General features: G+C 39.9%; 1 protein-coding gene across 13 annotated transcripts in view; it reads right to left on the bottom strand.

The window, feature by feature from the left end:
- The window catches only part of LOC109040542 (serine/threonine-protein kinase meng-po), a 162,597-nt gene that overhangs the window by 54,440 nt on the left and 80,244 nt on the right, over positions 1 to 27,913 (bottom strand). For all 13 annotated transcript variants that reach the window (XM_072304934.1, XM_072304880.1, XM_072304885.1 and 10 more), the window contains one exon: positions 1,639 to 1,968. In XM_072304934.1, coding sequence (XP_072161035.1) covers positions 1,639 to 1,872 — 234 coding nt within the window. In that variant the 5' untranslated portion in view covers positions 1,873 to 1,968. The remainder of the gene's footprint in view (positions 1 to 1,638; positions 1,969 to 27,913) is intronic.

Here is a 27,913-nt window from a genome sequence, read left to right as displayed (position 1 = left end):
ACGGATATTGGTCCTCAATTCACTTCCGCTGAATTCCAATCTTTCCTGTCAAATCAAGGGGTAAGATTCCGCAAAGAATCGCACCCTACCACCCAAGTACAAACGGACAAGCAGAACGATATGTGCAATCAGTGAAACGAGCTCTCAGAGCTAAGAATGCTACTCCAAAGACACTTCGGCTCTGCTTAAACAAATTTTTAATGCACTATCGTCGTGCCCCTCATCAAACCACTAAAGTTCCTCCATCATTTCTTTTCTTAAACAGAATCATAAGAACAAAACTTGACATCATCTCACCACTCTCTGAATCACACTTAAGTCCTACAGAGGAAAATGTCGAAGAATGCTCCACCTCAATAGACCTCAAGAATCCGTCTGTTTCCAGTCAAGCCTCTCCAAAAGGTTCTCTTCGTTCTTTCCCAGCTGGAGATACGGTTCTTTTTCGAACATATAATTCAAAAATCAAGTGGTTAAAGGGTACACTCGCAGTTAAACGAGGCAAACTTCATTATTATGTTGATCATCAAGACACTCGACATAAACGTCACATCGACCAACTTCTACCTTTTCACTCCAACTCTACCTCCTCAGTACAACCTCGTTGAATAAGATTTCTTGATGAAGTTCAAGTTGTAACACAAGAATCTCCTGCCAAACAGCGCTCAAACTTCAGTGGTAGCTCTCCTCGCAAACAGCCTCCTCTACAAATCATCCAAAATCCAGTACCAACAGAACTATCTACTCTACCAACAAACTCACAGACGTCTCAGAACTCTTCTCAGCAAAAAGGCACTCAAGCATGTCAAGACTCTTCACAATCTCAACGTACTCCAGAATCTTAAACAAGCCGAAGCTCTCCGCAAGTTCAAAGTCAACCAAGTAATGATCGGTCTCCGCCCAAGGCACAATCTCCAATCTCTCTACAACGGTCGAACAATGCTCTAGTCACTCCGACCAGTCAAGCAAGACCTCTTAATGTCAAATCTCCTGAAACATTTTTTACTCCAGATGAAACAGCAGTTGTTATTACTTTAGATGAATCACCGCCTGCAAGTACAAATCGTACCCTACTATCTAGTGTATCTCGACCCCCCTCAGTAGGTAGGGGAAGAGCAATAATTAGAAAATTATCAGACCATCTAAACCTCCAGATCGGTATACTCCACCTTAATATATCAATACATACCAATCTGTCTGTAATAATTCATTCTATTGAAATTTTATTGTTTAAAAGGTATAAATACTCTAACTCATCTCCTGCCCTCACAGCTCTTGAAAATTGTAAATCCATTCTCTCTGTATGTTTTTCTTGTAAATTTTAAATCAGAGCTTAAATCTTTCTTGTATGTTTTCCTTTTAAAATCCCTCAGATTTTAAAATGGGCAGGGAGACTGCAGGTAGCAGTTGGTAGCATGTACGAGTAGTGATATTGTCGCTACTTAGGTGTCACGCCTGCAGGGCAAGCTTGTACCCCTTATCAATATACACTGTCGTTATGTCACGCAACTCGTGCACTTCTCTTTTCCATCATCCTTACAATTAGTTTTAGGATATAACACACAGTAACCTGTTAGTATCGTTATAGGACAAATCTTATGTGAAAATTTCTAATTAAAAATAAGTTTTAAGAATAGGTACCTGTTTTGCAACTCTTTTACTGTACACCTCGCCGACACCGTTTTCGGAGACATTTGAGGTCAAGTCACCCAGAGGAGCGTACTCTTGAGAGAAAACATAGAAGCCAGCCGTCTCAAAGGCTACATCGTAAGTGGTGATAATATTTCTATGAGCTCCCAGATGGAGCCCGTAATGGAACTCTCTGTAGAAATCTTTAAGCGCTACGTATGGCTTAGGTAAAGCTTTCAGAACCATTTCGGTGTCTGTAATTTTGTGTTCTACAAGAAGAATTTTTCCGAACCATCCTTCTCCAACGATTTGCAAAATTTCGAACTCCTCTGCCAAGTTGACCTGTGCAAAAAAAAAAATTACCTCTTCATGAAGATGTCGGTGTTCCAAAAAAAGGTGGGAGGGGGAAAGGGGCATTTACATGACATTTTTCTGTTCTGTAATTACCTAGTATTTTTCTCACATGCACTCTTTTTGGAAACGGTAGGATGCTATTGCGCAAATTTATCTGTGTAATTCAAAGCACCCTGTGTCACATGGAGCATTTAAAACTGTGATTTCCTTCCCGACACTGAAGCCCAACCCGGGTTTTTCATACGAGCAACTGTCCAATTTAGAAATAGGGGGAGGGGGGTAGCTGTTTTGTTTTTTACCTTTCCATATAATTTTTACTTTCTCCCAAGTTTTGATTCCCCCCCCCCCCCGAATATTTCCCTCAATTTCCCCCCTCCCCCCGCCCTCTACCTTTGGAAACCTTTCAATGAATGGTGGGATTTGATAGCTTGATGCTGAAAAAGTGAAGTTATGAAATCAGCGTTTTGTGGGCCCTTAACCCTTAGAAGACTAACCGTTTATACCCACACGAATGCCTAACCCGGGCCTGCGAGGCCCGTATTGAGAATGTATGGTTATTTGATAGCTGCGATGCTTTTTTTCTGTTTTTTGAAGAATTTTATGATTTTCATACTTCGTCTTCTATTACCAAGGTTCAAAATTCTCTTTCCACCCATAAACTGCCCCCCTCTCCCTCTAAACCTCCCCCTCTCTCCCCAGTCCTCTCAGATCTAGGAGCCTTATAAACACATTTTTATGTCTTTTTTGAGGTTTTGAAGATGTTACATTGAAGGAACATTAATACTCCTAGAAGTATGCTTGAATTTGAGAGGGAGGGGGCAACCTTGCCCCCCTCCCCATCCTTCCGGTAGCCAAAAAAGTAGCACTTTTCGTGGGTTTCGTTAGGTTTATTTTTTGATTTCGTGAAAAGAAAAGAAAAGTCTAAAATGTATTATTGTACTATTGCTACAAATAAGTCGCTCTCGTGGCGCTTCTGTGCGCTCTGCGACACCCAAGCGCCACTGACAGCGATCTTGCCAATGGTTTTCCTGAGGTTTTGCTGTTATAGTTGTAACTGAGAAGTGGTCATGGAAGTAATATACTGTCCAAGAACTGTAGAAGCACATTACTTACATTACATTATTTTCTTACAACTAAAAGGTAACACCTTTACATATTCACCGTAACACAAGAAACACCTAAATTTAACTCGTAAAAACTCTTAGATCGTCAAAAATTAAAATTTGATAATGAATACCTAATGATTCCAGTCGTAGGACGACGTACAAAACACGGAAAAACGACGGACAATATTCATAAGTAGGAAAGATTTTAGGAAAAACAAAACATAAAATAAATTACCGAAGGTCAAGAAAATCAAATTTATTATTTACTTTTTTTTTTTTTTTTTTTTTTTTTTTTTTTTTTTGTAACTCAGAAGAGGGAACACTTCCGGCACAAGTATTACTGACGGGCCATAGGCCAAAGTCAGTAACACATACTATCTTGCTTGAAAAAAAAGGGTAAACGTTATCTTAAAGTAAAATTTAAAAAAAATTTTAAAAAAATTAAACTTTAAGTGAAATCAAAAAATTATTCGTTATTATTAATTAATTAATTATTAATTATTAATTATTTATAATTATTATTAATTATTTATTAAAAAATTATTATTATTATTATTATTATTATTATTATTATTATTATTATTATTTTTCATATTCACTGCTGTCACCAGCTTTGCTGGGTTGCTTTAAGCCCTCACACAGGGGCAAACAATGCTCCTAGGTATGAGGGCTGTTTGTGGTTTGGGTGGCCGGGTGGTGGTTATTTCACTCCCCCTTGGGGGGTGGCTCGTCACGGACTAGGATACCTGTTTTAGGAACCGAGGCAGGGTAGGTGTCTGGAGGACGCCTGCCTAAAGGTTTCTTTCCTGAGGTGGTAGGCGGTAGGGGTGTTTTTGGTGTGTGGGAACGTTCTAGGTGTATTCGCGCTGCTCCACCTAGCTTAAGACCTTCCGGAGGATTCTGGCAGTGCCTAACACAGCAGACTTCTGGGCCAATACTAGCGAATGTTTCCCAGGGATTTCGTTCTTCAGTTTAGTCCAGTCTTTAGAGACTGCTCCGGTAGCTCCTATCACAAAGGGTATGACTCGGGTTTTGGTCTTCCACATCCTGCTGATTTCGATCTCTAGGTCTTTATACTTTAGTTTCTTCTCAGCTTCCTTTTTTGTGATGTTCCTGTCTGCTGGGATAGAGACGTCAATCAGCAGACACGTTTGGCCTTTCCTACGTAGGATGATGTCCGGTCTGTTTGCCTCAACAGTTCTATCGGTTCTGATAGGGAAGTTCCACAGGATCGTTGTCTCTCCATCTCTGGTTGTTGCAGTGTTTTTCGGTTTGTGTTCATACCATTTATCTGCGTCGACTTCGATTCCATATTCTTTGCAGAGGCTGTAGTGAAGTTGGGTGCATACTCTGTCGTGTCTCTCGATATAGTCCTTTTGGGCTAGAATTGGGCAACCTGATGTTATGTGCTCAATGGTTTCTTCGAACTGGTGACAGATTCTGCATTTGCTATTCACATGTTTCTTGTGGATTTTCCTCTCTCGGTACCTTGTGTTTAAGGCTTGATCCTGTGCCGCTACAATTAGGCTCTCTGTTTCTGCTTTTAGTACACCTTTACTGAGCCAGATGGTAGAGAGATTACTCTCGATAGAGTCATTTTCTAGCATCAGTGGATACTGCCCGTGCATGATCTTTCCTTTCCATTTGGTTCTGATGCTTTCTGAGATTTTCTTTTTGATTTTTTGCTTCCTGCTGTTTATGGGGGCCACTTCAAAGTTTTCTCCGAGCTCGGCTTCAAACTTGTTTGCTTCTTTCGCAATGTGGTCTTTGTCTAGAGCAAGGTTGACGGCATATACGGCTTTGAGAAAAGGGTCTTCGTTTTTTTTTCCTGGAGGTAGTACTTCGCATTGATGATGGAAGATTTGTATGTTGATTATTATTATTATTATTATTATTATTATTACTCTATATAAAGCTGCTGTTCCCACTCACTCTGTATTATTATTATTATTATTTTTTTTTTTTTTTTTTTTTTTTTTTTTTTTTTTTTTTTTTTTTTTTTTTTTGTAACTCAGAAGAGGGAACACTTCCGGCACAAGTATTACTGACGGGCCACAGGCCAAAGTCAGTAACACATACTATCTTGCTTGAAAAAAAGGGTAAACGTTATTTTAAAGTAAAATTTAAAAAAAAAAAAAAAAAAAAAAAAAAAAAAAAAAAAAAATTTAAAAAAATTAAATTTTAAGCGAAATCAAAAAAATTATTCGATATTAAGAAACGACCTGACAATACTTGACGTGCTTATAACGACGGACTTCTGCATTGAATGAAGCAGGTAACTGTTTATTCCGAGGTCTCGAAGATGTTGAACTAAACTTTTTGGAACTATCCCCGTTACTGACATTATCAGGGGCTTGATACAAACAATATTCAGGTTCCATAATCGCTTCATTTCTGCAGCTAAGGGCAGATATTTTACCATCTTTTCCTGATACTTCAGCTCCAAGTTATGATTATTAGGGATGCTAATATCAATGATGTAAGCGGTGCGATCTCGCTTATCAACAAGCACTATGTCCGGTCTGTTTGCCATGATGGTTTTATCGGTTAGGATCGGGTTATCCCAATAGAGCCGGAAGCGCTGATTCTCCAGGACCGTGGCTGGGCAATATTTGTAGTAGGGTTCAGCAGTATCACATAGTTCTCGATCGTTGGCCAGCGCTAGATGTATAATTTTAGCCATGTTGTTATGCCGCTCGGTATATTCCTTCCCTGCAAGCAATGCGCAACCAGATGTAATGTGATCTATTGTCTCGGATGCAGCATTACACTTCCTACACTTATCGCTCTCGATCTTCTCCTTCAGTATATATCTCTTGTAATTCCTGGTACTGATCACTTGGTCTTGTATTGCGAGAACAAATCCTTCCGTTTCTGGATACAGCTGCCCTTTCGATAACCACAAGAAAGACTTTCCTTCACTAACATGATCCTGCGCAACTGAATGATAAAAGCGTCCATGCAGCGGCTTGGAGGCCCATGCCTCCAACTGGCCAGCAACTGGGTCTGAGGGTTGTTCTTCATTCAGATCGTGACAAGCGAGGCGCAAAGGCGTGTAGGATTTATCTATGGCATTTACTGCAGCGTGCAAAGTGCTGTCGTTTCTACTGAGGAAGTAATTTCGCAGGTTACGGACTTGGCTGTGGCAGACCTCCTTCACATCAAGGATACCTCTTCCCCCCTGTTTGCGGGGGTTATTATTATTATTATTTTCCATATTCACTGCTGTCACCAGCTTTGCTGGGTTGCTTTAAGCCCTCACACAGGGGCAAACAATGCTCCTAGGTATGAGGGCTGTTTGTGGTTTGGGTGGCCGGGTGGTGGTTATTTCACTCCCCCTTGAGGGGTGGCTCGTCACGGACTAGGATACCTGTTTTAGGAACCGAGGCAGGGTAGGTGTCTGGAGGACGCCTGCCTAAAGGTTTCCTTCCTGAGGTGGTAGGCGGTAGGGGTGTTTTTGGTGTGTGGGAACGTTCTAGGTGTATTCGCGCTGCTCCACCTAGCTTAAGACCTTCCGGAGGATTCTGGCAGTGCCTAACACAACAGACTTCTGGGCCAATACTAGCGAATGTTTCCCAGGGATTTCGTTCTTCAGTTTAGTCCAGTCTTTAGAGACTGCTCCGGTAGCTCCTATCACAAAGGGTATGACTCGGGTTTTGGTCTTCCACATCCTGCTGATTTCGATCTCTAGGTCTTTATACTTTAGTTTCTTCTCAGCTTCCTTTTTTGTGATGTTCCTGTCTGCTGGGATAGAGACGTCAATCAGCAGACACGTTTGGCCTTTCCTACGTAGGATGATGTCCGGTCTGTTTGCCTCAACAGTTCTATCGGTTCTGATAGGGAAGTTCCACAGGATCGTTGTCTCTCCATCTCTGGTTGTTGCAGTGTTTTTCGGTTTGTGTTCATACCATTTATCTGCGTCGACTTCGATTCCATATTCTTTGCAGAGGCTGTAGTGAAGTTGGGTGCATACTCTGTCGTGCCTCTCGATATAGTCCTTTTGGGCTAGAATTGGGCAACCTGATGTTATGTGCTCAATGGTTTCTTCGAACTGGTGACAGATTCTGCATTTGCTATTCACATGTTTCACATGTTTATTATTATTATTATTATTATGTTCTCGTATCTCAATTCACAGCTCGAGGCCGGCAGATATTTAGTCCTCCCCCGGCAATTCAATGCAAAGGAGAGTCCTTGAATTTAAAATTGAAGTAAAAATTTAAAATTGGGATTAAAACTTTAAAATTGAGATTAAAACTTTAAAATTGAAGTACAAAATTTAAAATTGGGACTAAAACTTTAAAATTGGAGTAAAAAACTTAAAATTGGGGTTAAAACTTTAAAATCGGAGTTAAAACTTTAAAATTGGGGTAGAAATTAAAAGTTGAAGTTTAAAATGCAGGTTAATCTATCGGTTGGTGGTAACTATCCATCACCCAGAACTCGCCTCACAATCCTGCAGCTCCCTAGCAAAGCTGCTTTCTGCAATTGTTGATACAGCTTCTCCCTAAGGTTGATCTTCCTAAGACTATCAAACAACTTCACAGGAATCTCCCCCGTTGCTCCAATAATAATTGGCACAATTATTACTTTGTCCAATTTCCAGAGGCACTTGATTTCGTCTGCCAAAGGCATGTACTTGCTTATCTTCTCAGCATAAGCGCTCTGGATATTCACTGCCGACGGCACAGCTACATCGATTATAAAAGCAATTTTGGCATCCACAAGCAATTTTGGTGTGAGCACTATATCTGGGATGTTATTAGGAATGGTTCTATGGGTGCGAATCTTCCTGTTCCAATAGAGGCGGCATATATCATTTTCTTTCACCTGGGGAGGTTCGAAATCATAGTAAGGTTTCATGTCCGTTTCGTTGAGGTGTTCTTTAGCCAGCTCTTGATAAATTATCTTTGCCACAGAATTATGCCGCTCAAGGTATTGCTTTGGTGCCAAGTTGGAACATCCAGCTAATAAATGGTCGAGGGTTTCCTCTTTCGCTCCGCAAATACGACACATGACGTTGTCGACCCTTACTTTCATTATCCGCTTTTGATATGATTTTGTCGGAGCTACTTGATCGTGAATGGCAGCTATGAACCCTTCTGTTTCAACGAATAAACCTCCTGAGTGCAACCATGATTGCGAAGCTTTAGCATCTATGTCTGCGTCTTCATGGAGTCTTTTAATGTACCGTCCATGAAGAGGCTTAGCCTTCCACTGCCCGATTGTTTGTTCTGTGGATGGGAGCGTTTCTACTGGGTTGAAGGTATGATCATTCAAATTCAGAGGCGTGATGTTTTTATCCGCACGCGCGATGGCCTGATGCAACTTGCTTTCTTCGGCTTTGTCAAGAAAGTACTTCCTTAGATTTTGAACTTGCTGATGATGTCTGCGCATCGCACTTGGGATCCCCCTGCCCCCTTCCGCTCGCGGCAAGTGGAACCTTTCAACACAACTTCTAGGGTGATGGGCACGATACTTCCGGAATTCCCTCCTCGTTGCAATGTCCAGGGCGTTGAGCTCAGTTTTGGACCAATTGAGAATTTATTATTATTATTATTACCAATTATTATTATTATTATTATTTTTCATATTCACTGCTGTCACCAGCTTTGCTGGGTTGCTTTAAGCCCTCACACAGGGGCAAACAATGCTCCTAGGTATGAGGGCTGTTTGTGGTTTGGGTGGCCGGGTGGTGGTTTTTTCACTCCCCCTTGGGGGGTGGCTCGTCACGGACTAGGATACCTGTTTTAGGAACCGAGGCAGGGTAGGTGTCTGGAGGACGCCTGCCTAAAGGTTTCTTTCCTGAGGTGGTAGGCGGTAGGGGTGTTTTTGGTGTGTGGGAACGTTCTAGGTGTATTCGCGCTGCTCTACCTAGCTTAAGACCTTCCGGAGGATTCTGGCAGTGCCTAACACAGCAGACTTCTGGGCCAATACTAGCGAATGTTTCCCAGGGATTTCGTTCTTCAGTTTAGTCCAGTCTTTAGAGACTGCTCCGGTAGCTCCTATCACAAAGGGTATGACTCGGGTTTTGGTCTTCCACATCCTGCTGATTTCGATCTCTAGGTCTTTATACTTTAGTTTCTTCTCAGCTTCCTTTTTTGTGATGTTCCTGTCTGCTGGGATAGAGACGTCAATCAGCAGACACGTTTGGCCTTTCCTACGTAGGATGATGTCCGGTCTGTTTGCCTCAACAGTTCTATCGGTTCTGATAGGGAAGTTCCACAGGATCGTTGTCTCTCCATCTCTGGTTGTTGCAGTGTTTTTCGGTTTGTGTTCATACCATTTATCTGCGTCGACTTCGATTCCATATTCTTTGCAGAGGCTGTAGTGAAGTTGGGTGCATACTCTGTCGTGTCTCTCGATATAGTCCTTTTGGGCTAGAATTGGGCAACCTGATGTTATGTGCTCAATGGTTTCTTCGAACTGATGGCAGATTCTGCATTTGCTATTCATATGTTTCTTGTGGATTTTCCTCTCTCGGTACCTTGTGTTTAAGGCTTGATCCTGTGCCGCTACAATTAGGCTCTCTGTTTCTGCTTTTAGTACACCTTTACTGAGCCAGATGGTAGAGAGATTACTCTCGATAGAGTCATTTTCTAGCATCAGTGGATACTGCCCGTGCATGATCTTTCCTTTCCATTTGGTTCTGATGCTTTCTGAGATTTTCTTTTTGATTTTTTGCTTCCTGCTGTTTATGGGGGCCACTTCAAAGTTTTCTCCGAGCTCGGCTTCAAACTTGTTTGCTTCTTTCGCAATGTGGTCTTTGTCTAGAGCAAGGTTGACGGCATATACGGCTTTGAGAAAAGGGTCTTCGTTTTTTTTTTCCTGGAGGTAGTACTTCGCATTGATGATGGAAGATTTGTATGTTGATTCTATTTGCCTAAGTCCTCGTCCTCCTAGTTTTCTGCTCACGTATAGCCTGTCAACGTCTGCGGATGGGTGGTGCATTTTATGCATTGTCAGACATTTTCTTGTTTTTATGTCTAGCGCTTTTATTTCTTTTATTTTCCAATTCAGAATTGCAAATCCGTACTGTAGAACGGGTACGGCTAGCGCTCCGATTGCAGTTATCTTGTTTTTTGCCGTTAGCTCTGTCTTTAGTACTGCTCTTACTCGTCGTATGTATTCTCTCTTTACCTTTTCTTTTATTGTCTTATGTTGAATACCTATACTTTCTTTCATTCCGAGGTATTTGTATGTTTCACCTGGGTCTAACTGTCGGATGCTGGTGTCGACGTCTATATCCATGTTTTCTCCGTGGATGTATTTACCTTTCTTGAAGGTTACCTTGGCACACTTATCTAGGCCAAATTTCATACCTATGTCGTCACTGAATTCTTTCACCGTCTCGAGTTGATTTTGCAGTTTCTCGTCGCTGCTGCTGAACAGTTTCAGATCATCCATATACAGGAGGTGCGTCAGTTGTTTATGGCCTGCCTTGATGTTATATCCATTGTTCATGTTGTTTAGTCGTGTAGAGAGGGGTATTAATCCAACGCAGAACAGAAGGGGGGAGAACGCGTCCCCTTGGTAGATTCCTCGTCTTATTTTAATTTCAGAGGTGATAATTGTATCTGTTTTTCCTCTTAGTTGGATGCATGTTGACCAGTGCTCCATCATGTTCTTACAGGCGTTTACTATATTTGGGTGCACTCCCATGAGTTCCAGTGCACGGATGATCCAGCTGTGAGGCATGCTGTCGAAGGCTTTTTGGTAGTCCAGCCATGCGATCGATAGGTTCTTCTTGTTCTTCCTGCAGTCCTCAATGATGGTTTTGGATATTAAGAGTTGGTCAAGGCACCCTTTAGCTCCTTTGCGGCACCCTTTCTGCTCTATAGGGAGTAGTTTGGCACTTTCTAGGTATTTGTACGTTTTTCCGGCCAAGAGTGCCGTGAAGATCTTATACGCTATGTTGAGGCAGGTTATGGGCCTATAGTTTTTGGGATTTGCCGTTTCTCTATTCTTTGCTATCAGATATGTAGTCCCTTTGGCCAGCCATGGTGGGAATTCTTTCCCGTTCAGTAATTTATTGTACTCGGCTGTTAGGTACTTATGGATGCTAGGGATTTTTTTGAACCAGAAGCTTTGTATCTTATCTGGGCCGGGTGCTTTCCAGTTTGCAAGGTTTTTTATGGTAGTTATCAGTTCATCATCACCGAGATCTGTCCATTCCATTTTGTTGTTCGTGACCTCTGAGTCTTTGATCCACCCAGCCTCCGAGTTGTGCTGAGTAGGGACTTCGTAGATTCCTTTCCAGAACTCTTCCACCTTTTCTTTCTCTGGGGTTTCACCGATGTCGGAGGAGTCACCTTTGATGTTCCTGTAGAAGCTTTTGCAGTTGGTTTCGAAGCTTCTGTTGTGAGAGAATTGATTTGATCTTTTCTGGTATCTTCTTATTCTTTGGCTAAAGACAGCAATACGTTGCCTCAGTTGCTCCATTACATTGTCTATACTGCTTTCTTCTCCTTCCGCGGTGTATTTATCCAGGATTGACTGGACTTTGTGGGTTGTCTGTTGTCCTTTTTCCTTGCTCGTTATTTTGAAGTTAGCTAGTACTGAAAGGTTCCTCCTCAGATCTTGGATTCTGAACTCAATTCTTTTTTGCCATAGGGGCTTACTTTCTTTCTTGTTCATTTTAGTTCCTTTTGGGCCGTTCGACTCGTCACTGATTGTGAGGGCTGCAGCGTAGAGCAAGCAGTTGATTTTCCACAGGTCGAGATTTTCTTCGCTCTCAAGCATATTTTGTACTTCATTGTTAGTTCGCATGATGATTTCTTGGTCTTTTTTCGCCCCCTTTATTTTCCTTATCGGCTCTCTTTCTTCCAGATTCATCTCGAGAACTTCTTGATACACGCTTCTTAGCTTTGATGTAGAGGTCGTTGTTTCTAGTGTGCTCGCCGTGTTCTGCTCTTGGGGAGTTGTTTCGTGTTCTGGTTCTGGAGATGGTATTCTTAGCTGCTTACTTCTTCTGGGAGTTTCGTTGGTTTGAGGTATGTTTGGCGTTGACTCTGATTCCCTGGTGTCAGTTGGATCATTCCGTCTCGACGGGCGGTTCTCGTCGTTTGTGGCATCACCTGGTGAGCTTTCAGTTGTGTGTTGGTCAGTGGATGCTTCTATGGTGGAGTGAACATCGTCTTTAATTTCTTGAAGCTGTTGTTCGGTTAGTTTTTTCTTGTTCTCGATGTATCTTCGTTGCGTGGCTAGCTTATTAGCGTTGAGATGCAGGCGGGCATTAGGGTTTCGTTGCCTCCATAGCTCGTAGGTGGCCTTTATGTTGTGGATGCCCGTGTTTTCCTTAACAAACCAATGGCACCATATGACTTCTTTGTATTCCTCTTCGGTCCATTGTACTCTCTGGGTGTGGTTGGCTGCATTATTCATTGTGGTAGGGGAGTTTTGGTTGTTATTGGTATTTTGGGTTTTTCTGGTGACACCCGGTTCACATTGTGTTGTTAGGTTTGCGGCTACATCAGCTTTGATTTCTTCAATTTGTGCCTCACTTAGTTTTTGGTTTTTCGCAATGAATCGTCTTTGTGTGGCGAGCTTGTTTGCATCGATATGCGGGCGAGTGTTCGGATTCCTTTTTCTCCATAGGTCATAGTTGGCGTTTATATTACAGCTTTGAGTGCTCTATTTGATGTACCAGTAGCACCATATTATTTCTTAATACTCTTCTGTGGTCCACTTCACTCCCCAAGTAGCATTTTTCAACGGAAAAATCGCGATTTTATCGCCGATAAAGTCGCGATTATCCTCGATTTTATCGGCGATAAAATCGCTAGGATCATCAACATTTGAGCGATTATCCTCGATCTTTTCGCGATTTTATTGCGATTTTATCGGCCCGAAAAAATTGCGATTTTATCGCGATAAGATCGAGGATGATCGCTCAGATGTTGATGATCCTAGCGATTGATAAAATCGCCAAAAAAAAGGGGTTAAAGTTGTCAGCCGATTGCCGTTAGGTTCAGCCGTCAGGTCCTTTGACGAAGACGAGCGTAAAATCCCCGGTGCCTCCGCGGGGATTCGAACCCCAATCGCTACGGTGGAAGGCCAGCACATTGTCACTATGCTATGACCGCTATATGACTTGCGTGTGCGAATTGAAGCCTCTTATACATGGATCGGCGCTTCGCAACCTCACAACTTATGTCTTTGCGTTGACTGACACCGATTTTTCATTGGATTTTTTTTTTTTTTTTTTTTTTTTTTTTTTTTTTTTTTTTTTTTAATTTTCCCTCTGTATTTTATTTCATACCTTGAAATACGGTTGGTAAAATAAGGTTCTATTGGTAATCTCATCATTCTGTCTCTGTAAAATTACCAATAATAGTGAGATGGCAAAGTTACCGATGGACCTTGGGAAAAACGCCAATAGTTTTTATCGACTGTGGTAGAATTACCGAGATAAAATGGTAAAGTTACCGGGGATTGATTACCAATAAAAGTGGCATTCTTACCTGAAAAAATCAGTAAAAATACCGGTTTTCAGGTAAGCTTACCAGTCTGTCTTTGTAACATTATACTAATAATTGATAAAAAAAAATGAGATGGTTAAGTTACCAACGGATCTCGGTAAAAACGGCGGCGGCGGAATAGAAACATCTTTCATATGCGTCATTCATGCGTTAATGAAAAATTGCAATTTATTGCAATTTTATCTCTATAAAATCGCGTTCGATAAAATCGCGATTTTGTTGCAATTTATCGCGATTTTTCTCCCGATAATATTGCAATAAATCGCGACGTCGATAAAATCGCGATACATTCTCCAATTAAATCGCAATTTATCGCGATCACTGCTACTTGGGTCGCTCTGTTGCTTGCCTACGCTGTGCGTTTGTGTTCTTACCGGCCGGGCTAGTTGGTGGTGGGCTTTGGGCCTGTGGTGTTTGATTCAGCTGATTCTGCTGTTTCTGCGTTCTTTTCCGTGTTGTCCCAGAGACCTGAGTCAATTCTTCTGCATTATCATCGGTTCGGTCGGTTTTTCCTTTGTAGTTTTGGGTTTTTCTTGCTTTAGAGTTGCGCGTTTCCATATTTGTTCCCACGAGTAAGATGAGGATTTAAGAGGGTCCACCCGTAACCTCTTTCCGGGTAAGGCTATATTAACTCTGGGAGGGCGCCTGGTATCCCAGGGCTCCGTAGGTCGACACCAACATAAGCGCCCCGGTGCCAAGGGACCCGATGGGCACGGTTCGCATAACAACCCGGGTTGGGCTTTTCATTAAGTACTCCTTGGCACATAGAGTGTGCGTCCAGAGTAACTCGGGAAAGGAGGTGCGTCAATACCCCAGACCATAGGCAGTCCTCCCTGCAGATTAATTATTATTATTATTATTATTATTATTATTATTATTATTATTATTATTATTATTATTATTATTTTGAATGAAATTATATTAAAAATGAATGACAAAATAGACATGGACAAGGAATACTTAACCACTGGGATAAATTTTAGAAGAAAATAGGGTAAATCGCTAAGGAGCAATCGCGAGTTGGCAGCGCCCTCCTCCCTCTAGACTTGAAAATTTCAATGGTTTTGCCTTTCCATTATTTCTATCGGCCATGAATTCATTTTGATATGCCCATCCACATTCCTTTCTTTGCCATAAACCTTAAATGGCCTAATGAAAACATGAAAAAACTTTCTAAGCGTTCCTCATTTCTAGAGAATAGGGTCTTATTGATCATAAGCCGATTTTTTGTGAAATGTTTAGGAAATGAAGAACCGATCAATACAGAAGGAACAAAAGTTACGAGGAATGAAAGGGACTATTTAAAGTTTCATAACTAAAGGTACTCTTACCCTTCTAGCATGCTTTTTTAAATGAAAAGAAATTTTCCACAGCCATTATCCCGCCGAGGGGCCCATTTTGGCCCCCCTTAGGTCGGAGGATTTTTTTATGTAAAATTCGGATTCTACGACTAAATTTACATAAAAATCGACACCTTAGTCGACTCGGGGGAAAATTTATAATTTTCCAATCCCCCGGCGCCCTTTTTGGGCGCCATCTTGAATGGCGGCGCCAGATTGATTTTTGAACTTGACACCATCGAAAAACTGATTCTACGTATCTAGACGAAGAGATTGATGTATAGAACAAACTATTTTTTTACAATACTGCAGACAAATGTACTTTAGAAACTCTACTATGTCCCGATTCCTCTCACTAATTGGGTCCATTTCTACTGCCCCCCCCCCCCCCCCCCAATTCGAATTTTAAGCAAAAAATTATATCCGAATTTTGTGTTATTTTTTGTCGCAAATTAAAAATGTTGTTCTGCAAAATTAAGAGGGGAACGCTCATTAAAATTGAGGGGGGGCTGTAGAAACGGTAGCCCCCCCCCCCCACCTTCGAATTTTCGAAAAAAAAGAATGTCATATTCGTTTGTTTGTGGCTTAAATGAAACCTTATGATGAGGTAAGCCTCCAGTAAAAATTTTAGCTTGAATATACGTCTAGTTTCCGAGATACAGCGTTGCAAAGTTGGCATATTTGAGCTTTAAAATTCTCATATTCTCAGGTATCTTATTTTCTCAGAACGATTCAATTGGATGTTTTATGATATTTTGTGACATTTTATCAAATGTTAGTATTATTATCGAATGCATATTTCAATTGAAACATTAATACTACTAATTCTGTTAAAACAACGTTGCAAAGTTGACATAAAAACCTATAAAAAATGTTCATTTTATCAAGTTACTTAACTTAAAAACGAACTTAGTGACGGCTAAAAGATATGTTTTTGGGGTTTAGATGCAATTGTATGATAGATTAAGGCTTTTGTAGAATTTAATCACGATTTTGAGGCAGGAAATCAACCATTTATGTCATCTGTAGATGAATGTTTGTATTTGAAGAAGAATTCTTTGACCGGTGGTGATACAGCGTTGCCATGCTTAAAACTTTGAACTCTGTATGGATTATGATTTTTTCTTGTTGAATATGACTTCAATGGGTATCTTAACTCGTATCAAGGCAAAATATCAAGGGCTGATGTCAGTCCCAGGTAACGATTGGTTTTGGAAAAAATACTGCTGCCAAGTTTATTCATAATTCTTTTCAAACAAAAAATAATAAAATGATTTTAAACTAAAGATGCTTCTAATTTAATTTTTTTTACTTTTTTTTATTTTGCTTAATTTTTTTTGGTAATTTGTTTAGAATTTTGTGATTTTTTTATATTTATTTATGAATATCCGTGAAAATATTTTTTTTCGATTGATTCGTGAGTATAGTCTTGCCTTCAAATATATAGCAAGTACCTCAACATGTTGCCGATTTTTTACTTTTACCAAGTATCTCAATTATTTTGAGGCATCTAGATCAAAGATATGTTTTCAACATGCTCTATACATATATAAGCTTGTTATGATTCGCACTGCCAAGACACTGCACCGTTGCGTATTGAGAAAATGCAACTTTTTTCCAGATATATTTCACTGGGAGATGGATGTATTTTTTATCAGAATGGAGGGGTCAGCGAATGCTATACTAAGAATTTACATCCAGTGCCGAGATCATAATGTGAATGCTTAAATTCATCTTGAAATACAAGTATGAAACATGACAATAGCCTGGTCCTATTCTCTTCGGAATGCTGTCACTGTGACACAGGTCTTAATACTATGAGGACAACCCTCAACAAAAATGGAACTTTAACAACATATTAATGAAAAAATAGTTAGTAGCTATGCCGAAATAATAATTTTTGACAAATCCATGCAACAATATTTTAATAATTTTAAGTATTTTATTCTTTTAATTTCTTTTTCTATAGATTTATTTATTTTGTTTATTTTGTTTTTTTTTTAATTTTCTCATCATTTGTAATTCTTAAGTCGAAGATATTCTATACTTTAAGGAACAATGAATGTATTGTCTGTATCAAGATTTATTTGTACTCAAAAAACTGGAGCGTTTCCATAGTTTATGTTCGTTTTTGCATTCTGCCTAAAAAAAAGTAAAATTGACAACCAAGGCAAGGTAGAATTTTTTAGATTTTGAAAGCAACACTGATGCTGAGCCATTCATTGTATGCCATAAATTCACTTGGATTACGTTTTAAAATGAGACAATTATTGGAAGTATCCTTATTTTAAACTTATTTTATAATGGAATGTTAATAGAAACTTAAATAAAATTGGCAACAGTGCCATTTTAATTCCAATTTTCACCTAGGATTGACAAGAGTCCTCCACATTTCTTTGTTTCACAATATCACTTATCAACATTGTTCAATCTTGTCTTCAATAAAATAACACAAAATAGACATTTTCCCAGATACAAGTTGAAAACTTTGCAACACTGTATTATCGTATCCTTTTATAAATTAAACTAGGCATCTACGAGTATCACTAATTGTTGATTCTATGCCCCAAAATACAGTTCGATCTTCAGTAATAGCGGTTTGTGAATGAGAAACTTTAAAAAATGAGCTTTTTAAAGCTGAATAATGTAAACTTAGCAACGTTGTACTGCCAAAACAAGGCTTACGCATGAGTCAAAATTCTTACTGGAGACTTTTCATATTATAATTTATCGTGTGCACCTCGTGTAAGTATTGTAAAGTCATTTTTGAAGTTGGTTTTTGGAAGAAAATCCATAAAAATATGAGAATTTTAAAGCTCAAATATGCCAACTTTGCAACGCTGTATCTCGGAAACAAGACATATACTCAAGCTAAAATTTTTACGGGAGGCTTGTCTCATCATAAGGTTTCATTTAAGCCACATACGAATGAAATCCCCGGGTTCCCGAAAAGGGGCCATTTTTAGGGAGGCTCTTTTGTGCTCCGAAATTAGGGGGGTTACATACCATTTCAAATGGGGGGGGGGGGGGGCTGTAGGAACGGTAGCCCTTCACTTGCGAATTTCGAGAAAAAAAAAGCACGTCATAATTTTGTTCTAATTTTGTGCTATTTTGTGCCGCAAATAGTAAATTTTGTGCTCCAAAATTAGGGGGGTTAAATACCATTTCAAATTGGGGGCTGTAGAGACGATAGCCCCCCACTTTCGAATTTCGAGAAAAAAAGCACGTCATAATTTTGTGCTAATTTTGTGTTATTTTGTGCCGCAAAAAGAAAATTGCAAATATTGTTTACTGAATCGAACAGTTTTGAGAAATAAATGATTGGCTTTCATTTCAAAGCAACAACAATTTTGACACGTATCCAGCGAAACATATCATGAAAGGACCATATTTAAGAAATGTTTCAGAAAATGTGTTATCTTTGATTTCAAGACCTCCGAAATCTAATTAACATTACCTCACTGGAATGCGCCCTGTGCTCTTTTCCAAATTTTAATAAAAAAATTCAAGTTTCCCACCATTTTTCGTGCGGTGCCGATGTTTGGTTTTAAATGAAGTACCCACACAATGTACATGTATATTTTTTAATAATGCTTTATTTTGACTAAAAAGCACTCAAACCTCCTAAATTATCTTTTGTGGTAACGCTTAGCTCTAGTGTTCTACTGGGCTGATTTTCATGATTTTCGTGGATATCGACAGGTAATTTTCTTTAAATGAGCCCGCTTTCAGAGCCGGATAAAGGGAGGGGGGGCATGGTGCCATGCCGCCGGGCGGCAAATTTCGGATTTTTGGGGGGTTTCTATATAGGAAGGGGAGTGTATGTTTCATTTTCTCCTTTTACGTGTCACAAATCCTCGTTCCTCGAATCCAGCGAAACATATCATGAAAGGACCATTTTTAAGAAATGTTCTATTGCTTTTTTTTTTTTTTTTTTTTGCGCACTTCCGATTGTTTACTGAATCGAACAGTTTTAAGAAATAAATGATTGGCTTTCATTTCAGAGCAACAACAATTCTGACACGTATCCAGCGAAACATATGAATGGACCATTTTTATCGGTCTATATCAGGATATCAACAGGTAATTTTCTTAAATGAGCTCGCTTACATAGCCCCGGGGGGGGGGGGGGGGGGAGGCATGGTGCCATGCCGCCATATTTAAATCTGATTGGCTTGTTTGCATTTTGCCGCCCTAGAAAAGCAGTGAACGGACCAATAAAATGCAGGAATATTTTTTTTTTTTTGGTTGAACTGCCAAGTATACATCGAGTGAGGCTATAGTCATACTAGCCGTTCTGGGCGCGTTTCGCGCGCCCAGCACGTATAGCCGGGGGGCTGTGCCCCCTGGACCCCCGGTCACTCGCCACGCGAGTGGCATTAGGTTCGCTAGTGTGTTTTGATTTAATAGCTTATTATCAATTGTTACCATCAATGAAATCTGTTACCTTGTTTGAAATTAAGTCATGGCCTTTGTGACATCGATTTTGTGACCCTGACGATGAAGCGTTTGCTTCGAAAAGCTTCGGTCTAAGTTTGTCAATTAAATGTAAGTTTTTCAAAGAAAATTTTACGTTATTTCTAGCACTCGGCTACACTTCAAAAACCAAATATTAGAATCCCGGGTCATATTGCCAAACTCTGGATGGAGCGGGCTTATCTGGGGACTATCGCTTGTCGATAGGTGGAAAGTCATGGAAATCAACCCTGTGAAACGCTCAAACGAACTGTGACAAAAAATTAAAATTTGCATTGGTTAAATGGGGGAATTCGCCCTTACACCAAGTAATATACAAAGACTTGAGCCATATTTTCAAAATGTGATTCTAGCGGGCAAGAGCCGGGTTTGAGTTTTTGCCGCCCGGTGCCAAAAAAAAAACTGCCCCCCCCCCCCCCCCCCCCCAGATACACGGTGACAGCTACGATCCGATATCTAGGGATTTTCCCCTAGATCTAGGGATTTTCCAGAAATTGTAGGGTTTTAGGGATTATTTTGATGAGGTGAAAGTAAGTAATAATATTTTGATGAGGTGAAAGTAAGTAATAATAGACTCTTTTACCCTGAATTTTACCTTGGACTCAGAAGAAAATATTTTTTCATCTATATTTTGTAGGTCTTATTGGCACCACTATGTTTGTTTACCCGATAAGAAGCTGGAATACATAGCAACTACTACATGCCACCGGGCGGCAAAATTCGGATTTTTATGGGGTTTTTATAGAGGAAGGGGAGTTTATGTTTCATTTTCTCCTTTTACGTGTCACAAATCCTCGCCCATCGTAATATACCATTTCTCCCTTCCTTTCATATTTGTTTGCAACACTTTCCTGCACAAATGCGCATCCTTCTCACTATCGCAGAATCGGATTGCGCTTTTGATATGTTTTCGAAACTTATATTTCGTGCGCATCGGCATCGCGTGAATCTACAAGATATTTAATTGATCAAGATTAAGATATTATATTATTGATCCGATGTAAAATTCCTAGCTGGGAGGTAAAGAAATCCCTAGATTTCGCTAAAAATCCCTAAAGCCCCAGATTTACTCAAATATCCCTAAAAATCCCTAGATTTTTACAAAAATCGTCATTTTCAACATAGAAATATGACATCATTCGATATGTCACTTATTGGCTTCTTTGAATTTTGCCGCCCTATGAAAGCAGTGAACGGACCAACAAAATGCAGGAATATTTTTTTTTTTTTTTTGGTGCAATGCCAAGTATACATCGAGTGAGGCTATCCTGATACTAGCCGTTCTGGGCGCGCTTCGCGCGCCTGGCACGTATAGCCGGGGGGCTGTGCCCCTGGACCCCCGGTCATTCGCCACGTGAGTGGCATTCGGCTCGCCTAGCGAGCCGATTTTGTAGTAGTTACTATACATTCCGGCTTATTATCGGGTAAACAAACATAGTGGTGCCAATAAGACCTACAAAATATAGATGAAACAATATTTTCTACTGAGTCCAAGGTAAAATTCAGGGTAAAAGAGTCTATTATTACTTACTTTTACCACATCAAATTAATCCCTCGGTTGTCTGAAAAATCTCTAAAACCCTACAGTTTCTGGAAAATCCCTAGATCTGGGGATAAATCCCTAGATATCGGATCGCAGCTCTCACCGAGTGCTTTTTAGTCAAAATAAAGCATTATTAAAAAATATACATGTACATTGTGGGGGTACTTCATTTAAAACCAAACATCCGCACCGCACGAAAAATGGTGGAAAAATTGAATTTTGTTATTAAAATTTATTGCATGGTATCCGCATGCATGGCAGTGAATTTCGATCGAAAAAACCACATCTCCACGTTAGTCTCCCCACCCTTAGCGAATTTTTTAATTCGACGAACGAGAATTGTTTAATTAAAAAAAAATTCAATTATTCGACAGTAACAATTTACACTAGCATATCTCCGATTAACACATGAGAAACACACGAAAACACGGTTATATTGCCTCTCGCCTTTAACACAGGAGGGTGTGAGATGTGCATAACCTTAAACTTGCTTGCTGAGAGCAGCCATCTTGTTTGTTTATTTACGGCCGTAAGAACATCGTGTCAACCTATTTTCACGCAACCGATGAGAAACCGGCACAGAAATGGTCATACTCTGTCTATAAAGGTACGCAAGTTACCGCAACGTTTTTTTAAAAATGTTTCGAAAAACGTTTCGAGGCAGCGTTTTTAAAATTGTTGTCAAAACGTTGTGAAAAAGTTTTCAGTCGACATTTTTTTAAAGCGTTTTTAGAACTTTATTAAAAACGTTTAAAAACGCTTTAAAAAAAGTTGGTAAAAACGTCGTGAAACAATGTTGTTCTAATGTGTTACGCAAACGTTGTAAAAGCGTTTCATTGCTCTGTTGTCAAATAGTTTTCGTTTACATTGCTGTAACGTTTGATAAAAAACGTCATAGCTTCGCAAAGAGCGCGTGCAAGCACACGATGTGCTGCAAATCGGAAGGTTTACTTTTACACTGAAATTTCAGGTGTTCTCTCTTCTGTTGTTCCTCAACAGATGATTTTCTACAATCAATTTAAGGGAATGTACCCTCATACAATCTACGAAAAATATATATTATTTTAAAAAAAATTAAAAATAAATTTTAAAAAAATAAATACAATAAATAAAATTAAAAAAAAATTATTTAGAAAGATAATTCAAAAAATAAAAAAATTGAAAATAATAACAATAAAAAATGCATAAATAAAGATAAAATTTTAAAAAAAGAAAGAAATAATTTAAAAATAAAAATAAATAATAAATCATGAATAATTAGAAAATAATATAACAAATAATAATAGATAATTATAATAAAACATAATATAATAAATGTTTTAAAATAATAATACTTTTTTTCATATAAAATGAATAAATGTATTCAATTTTTTTAAATTGTTTTTTCAAATTCCTTTTTTCAAAAACTTGATCTTCCTATTTTAGGTATCCTCCGTTGTAGAATTATGCACAGAAATGTAAGAGTACCATTGCTTTCTATCATTGAACCAGATTTGGGGACGTTTATTAATGTTCAATAACCGAATACCCTAACGCGAGCATCCGTGGCTGAGTGGCAGCGACAAACGGGCGATCACCGAAGTGTTGCAACGACGGGCGTAGTTACTACTTCGATAGGAGCCCGTTCGGGAACCCGGGCGGAGCGCGGCTACTTTTAGACTTAGAAGAGAATTTCGGGTGCCTGAGAAACACCTTTTCCCAGTCCGCATTTAATTTTAAGAGTTAAAATGTGGAGTGCACCTAAAATAAATCTCCGCACTGTTTTTTTCAGTATACGTTGGCGCAACTTTTTAGCAACGTTGCGACAACATTATCTTAAAACGTTGCGACAACGTTCTCTCAAAACGTTGCGCTCCGCGGACAAAAGTAACGTCTTCTCAACGCTATGACAACGTTACCTAGTCAAAAACGTTACTCGATTTTTTGCGACGTTGCTACAACGTTGCTGCAACGAACCATTGCCGAGCGGACATCATTTCGAAACAATCGCACCGATTCAAATGATTTATAAGGATAATAACAGGTAATGGATTGTTTTTGTGATAATTTTTCGAATGGCTACAATTTATCTTATTATACTCTAAGGTTCCTACTTATGACCATGACCGTAGTTGGAGCGGAGGGCTTGGCTCCCTTAGAATCGAAATTCGCATCATCTCGCCCTCCCCAGGAGTGCTGTTCGGCGGAAAAAAATTTTCGTCGGAGGTACGTCTCTGCTACATATAGTGCCGCAGTCAGGGATTTAGAGCTGAGGTTTGAGGCAGCATCATAGACAGAGCGGCATTGGCGCGCGAGGCGGAGGTCCGGCGCGGACTTTCATGCCGCGTCGAACAGTGCGCCGGGGGATCGCATTTGCCCGTGAGGCGGCTTAATATGGTGAAGCCGACACCCGGCATGACTTTTTGATGCCACCTCAATTAGCAGACACGTCGGACGCCAGCACCCCGGGCCCGGCTGCCGGTCGGCTGATCGCACCGGGCTGTGTTTTCAACCCTTTCTTAGAGCTTCTCGGCGAGGCGTGGGCCGCCGCGCCGCCAAGACGAAGGGGAGTTCCGCGAATTCATCGCCAAGTCCAAGGGTCGCATACCCCGGCGGCCTTCTGGGACAGCCCCGTCGGTAATGAAGCTGGATGGCGTGACCGAAAATTGATGCTGTATTGGGCCGCGAGCCGAGGGTCCGGCTTCAAAAGTTGAAGCCCATGTTGGTCCCTAAGCCAGCATCAAACCTCAGTATCAGCGCTTAATGCCGATTCGGCCGGCACGCCGGCATTGGGCTTCAATGCCCGAAGCCGGCGCGGCGCGGCGCCGCACACTGTGGTATTTGACCGAAAAACCTGGCCAAAACCTCAATTTTAAATTTTTTTTTTTTGGAAAACCAATGTGATATTCGAAATCTACACCGTTTTTTACCCCAGTAACCATGTATGTGCCATTTTTCGAGTGGCTCAATTTCCCGCGAAGAGACCACGAAGTTACCTATTTCTCAGCGATTTTTTTGATATGTTTCGACGCGCTACTCGTCGATCAGTTTACTTCAACTGTGCGACCATGGGAGGGAAGTTCGGCGATATGCAACACATTCTTAAGGGTATATTCTACACAACTAACCACAGTATTTTCGAAATTTCCTTTTTTAGTGATTTTCACAGGAGGTTGAAAAGTGATGTAAAAGTAAACGTTTTTTTCGAATTTCACAGTCCGATTAAAAATTTCTCTCAACTGTTCTCAAGCGGTTTCAGGCGGAATGTTTTAGTCCGAAGTGGGTATTTTCAGGATTCAGGGTCGACAGACTGAGGAAAACTGAGGAAATTGAAATTTTTGACTTCAAACATGGACTTTTGAGCGATTTTCACAAACATGAATGGGAAAAATTATGTCGATACTAACGACTGAAATTGTATTTTTCCAACAGCTCTGACCCATTTAGTACCAATTGGGTGATATTCGGTCACGCAACCTGTTTCTTTGGCCCCTACGCCCTCGAAAGAGGTATAAAAAAAATAATTTGAAAGCGGATGGGAGGGTCACTTTAAAGTCTTGCAAAAGTGTTTAATCCGTTATCTAACAATATCTTCGTGCATTATCCTTGAGTATAGACGTATTTATGCCATGATTTACTTTGACAGACAAATTTGAGTCCATGCGGCCCCGGGGATGGGGCTTTAAAAGTGGCCCTCTGGCACCATGAACTTATGCTGTGAGGCACATTTATTTTGAAGCCTCGTAAAAGTGAGATATGTGGTTTTGTTACGAATTTCGTAGTGAAGTGCCTCACTTTGAGATGTGGACCATGGGTTAAGAAGGAACCCATCAAAATAAATCATTTTCACAGGTACTTTCTGTCCGTACAATGGTTCTTATTATGATAGAACTCATTTTCATCTTATAATTTATCCTCAAATCATCATATGGAGGTCCCGGCACTTTCATACTAGCACTAATTTTGATTCAAAACTGTCAAAAATCTAATATCTAGAACGATTCATATTACTTTTTTTGAAAAATGTACAATTACTCCTCAATGTGAGAGATCGGCTGTTTCGTCAAAAATTTTGAAGTGACTTACGCTGTTTTAAAAAAAAACCATTAATGAGGTAATAGAAAGTCCTTATTTCGAAAAGTAGACCATAGGTGAAGGAGAAACTCGTCTAAATGCACCGCTTTAGTTAGATACTTTGCGTCCTTTTAAAGGCATTTTGGAGGGCTTCTTGCACCCTCTTTAAACTCTCCGCAAATTGTCATATGATGTGTTAGGTGGTTAAATTGTGCATATTATCACTTAAGAATAAGTACTGATTGTAAAATATTTTTAAAACTCGGCGATATCTGGTGATAAATAGTTTTGGCCAGCTTTTCAGGTCCAATACCACAGTGTGCGCCGGCAGGTTGCGCGCATCAGGCGCGGCGGCATATTCCCAAACCCCGCGTGAAATGTGAAAAATCTAGCCCGTTCTCAAAATCTTTAGCCGTTGCCTTCTGAGCCCTCACGCGGTTGGCATGAGGCTCTTCAGCAAGTGGCCTTGGGCACTGCGGCCATCCTTTCTCCTTTCTCCCGTCTGAATAGTCTCTTCAACCCTCCGAAATGAATGGGGGTGACCTCGCGGTCCACTCTTTTTGTTTTCCGAAAGACATCGTCTTCCTCCTCAAAACAAGCCCTTCGCAGAGTTGTCTTATGATGAGCGCATTTTTAAATGCACCATTGACTAGTTCAAGAAAAACCGTGATCCACTTGGGATGATTTTTTCAGGTCAGAGTCAAGTCATACCCTGTCTCTTCCGAAATGGATTTCAAATAACGAACATCGATGATATTGATGCAGGCGGCGTGTTGCCTCCTAATTTATCAGTGTCCAAGGGATGTTCGTGCCTGATTTGATTCATTGCAATGTTTCCAAACACCCCGAAAACATTGATCAACCTTGCTTAAACATCATTTTTATTTGAAATTTCAGTATTTATAGGTTTCTGCTTTCATTCATTGAATATTAATGTCCAGTCTCTTAGACGACGAAGTTGAATGATGAACTTTTTTTGGGGAACATTTTTATTTTTCATGTAAATTTCTATTCCTCTTTAATGGGGTTTTAATATCTCTCTTATTGGTTCGGGTGAGACACCAAGTGCATATTCATCCTCGCAAATGCAGAGACTTTTTTTTACTCTTCTTCACCACCTATTCATTGTTTATCCTTTCAAGCAAGGTGATAGGTTCTGCGCAGAGCTATAAGTGAAAGAAAGGAAATATTTGAAAGAAAGAAAGGAAAAAAAAATTACTTGAATTTTTCGTCAAGAATACTGCTCTTGAATCAAGAATAAGATCACTTGAACAAAGCCGAATCCTGCTTGATATGAGCGGCTTTCTTCTCAAAGTACGCATTTTGCAGCTTAAGTCAAGAGAAATCTCCTCTTAGCGGCAAATTCAACCCTGGTAAAAATGGCAAGTGTTAGGTCAGTGAATTTTCCACTGAGGTCAGTGCAATTTGCTCTGAGGTCAGTTCAGTTTTCTCTGACGTAAGTGTTAAAGCACTTACCCAAGAAGTCAGCACTGAGGTAAGAGGCACTGACGTCGGGAGAAAGACTTACCTAAGTGCAGAGATGTCTCTGAGGTAAGCGGGACTGAGGTCAGGACTTGGTTCAGAGGGTAAGTCTCTGACATCAATCTTAATCGAACCGCACTCACTCCCAAAAAGTAGAGATGGCTCCCCCTTCCCCCACCCTATTTCATTTTCGTGGGGGAATATTTCCTCGGGACACGGGGACCACAAACTTTATCTTTCAGAGAGGCATATTTTGTAGAAGGTGGGATTTTCTAAGAGGGAAGGAAAACTAGTTTAAGTAGCCACACTCTTGAATAATTTGTTTTACCCTCTTCGTTTAAGATGGCACTTAAATAATTAAAACACAACAAAAAATGAGATCGATAAAAATATTATCACCGCTAAAATATGTATTTAGATATATTTATTTAAGCATTATTATTTTTTTATAAAAAAAAATAGTTTTAAATTTGGTTTTAATTTTTTTCAGTTTTAACTGTTTTTAAAATGTTTCAGTCTCAATTTTTTTTAAAATTTTCCTACTTTATTTTCAATTCTTTTCTAACTTTTTTACTCCTTTACTTTCAATTTTTGTATCTGCTAATTTATATTTTTTGTATAATTTCAACTTTCATTATTTTTTTTGCATCATTAGCTTTAATTTTGAATTTTAGTGCGATCCATTTTTTTTTCAAAGAAACGTAACTTACAAAACTTCATTTACATGTTGATTGATTAAAAAAGAATAATAGAAAAATTAAGTATCGGATTCACATTCAAAGACAAAATCATCATTTGCTGGCAAAATTACCCCAATGGGGGCCCTGAAATGGTAAAATTACGCCCCTAACACGTACACGCGCAGGTAGTGTAGTGGTTCAATCGCTAGGACGATCACCGAAGTTAAGTTACGTCGGGCGTAGTTAGTACTTAGATTGGAGACCGCATGGGAACGAGCGATGTCCCCTGAAGATTGTGATACTTGCTTGGGATTGAAAACTCACAGCAGCCCTCCCTGATCGTCAAATAGTGACTTAACGTACCTGGCAGATCGGTAATTAACGAAATTTTTGCCTGTACAGTATTTCTGGGAGTTTCCACTCCGCTTACGTCTGAGACACTTAGGTCAGTGCCACTTACATCAGAGGCACTTGCCTTTGGAACAGACCTAACACTGAGGTAGCAGATCAGCGCCCGGCAGCACTGACATCAGTGCTTAGGTCTGTTCCAAAGGCAAGTGCTACTGATCTGAGCACTTGCCATTTTTACCAGGGAAGAATATTTCTTCTTACATGATAATTTTTTTTTCCAGTGCAGAAGCTCCGCAAATTTCACTAATTAAAGAGGCTTGTGAGATGCATATGCATTGTACTGCTCTAAAAATGTTCCGAGAATTTTCCATCAGAAATGTTTTTTACAAAGAACAAAACGGCAGGCATAGTCAAGTTTATT

This window comes from Bemisia tabaci, chromosome 1 (genome assembly GCF_918797505.1).
Source record: "Bemisia tabaci chromosome 1, PGI_BMITA_v3".
NCBI classification, from domain to species: Eukaryota; Metazoa; Arthropoda; class Insecta; order Hemiptera; family Aleyrodidae; genus Bemisia; species Bemisia tabaci.
The sequence above is the reverse complement of the archived record's forward strand: the minus strand, read 5'-3'. Positions and strand labels throughout refer to the sequence as shown.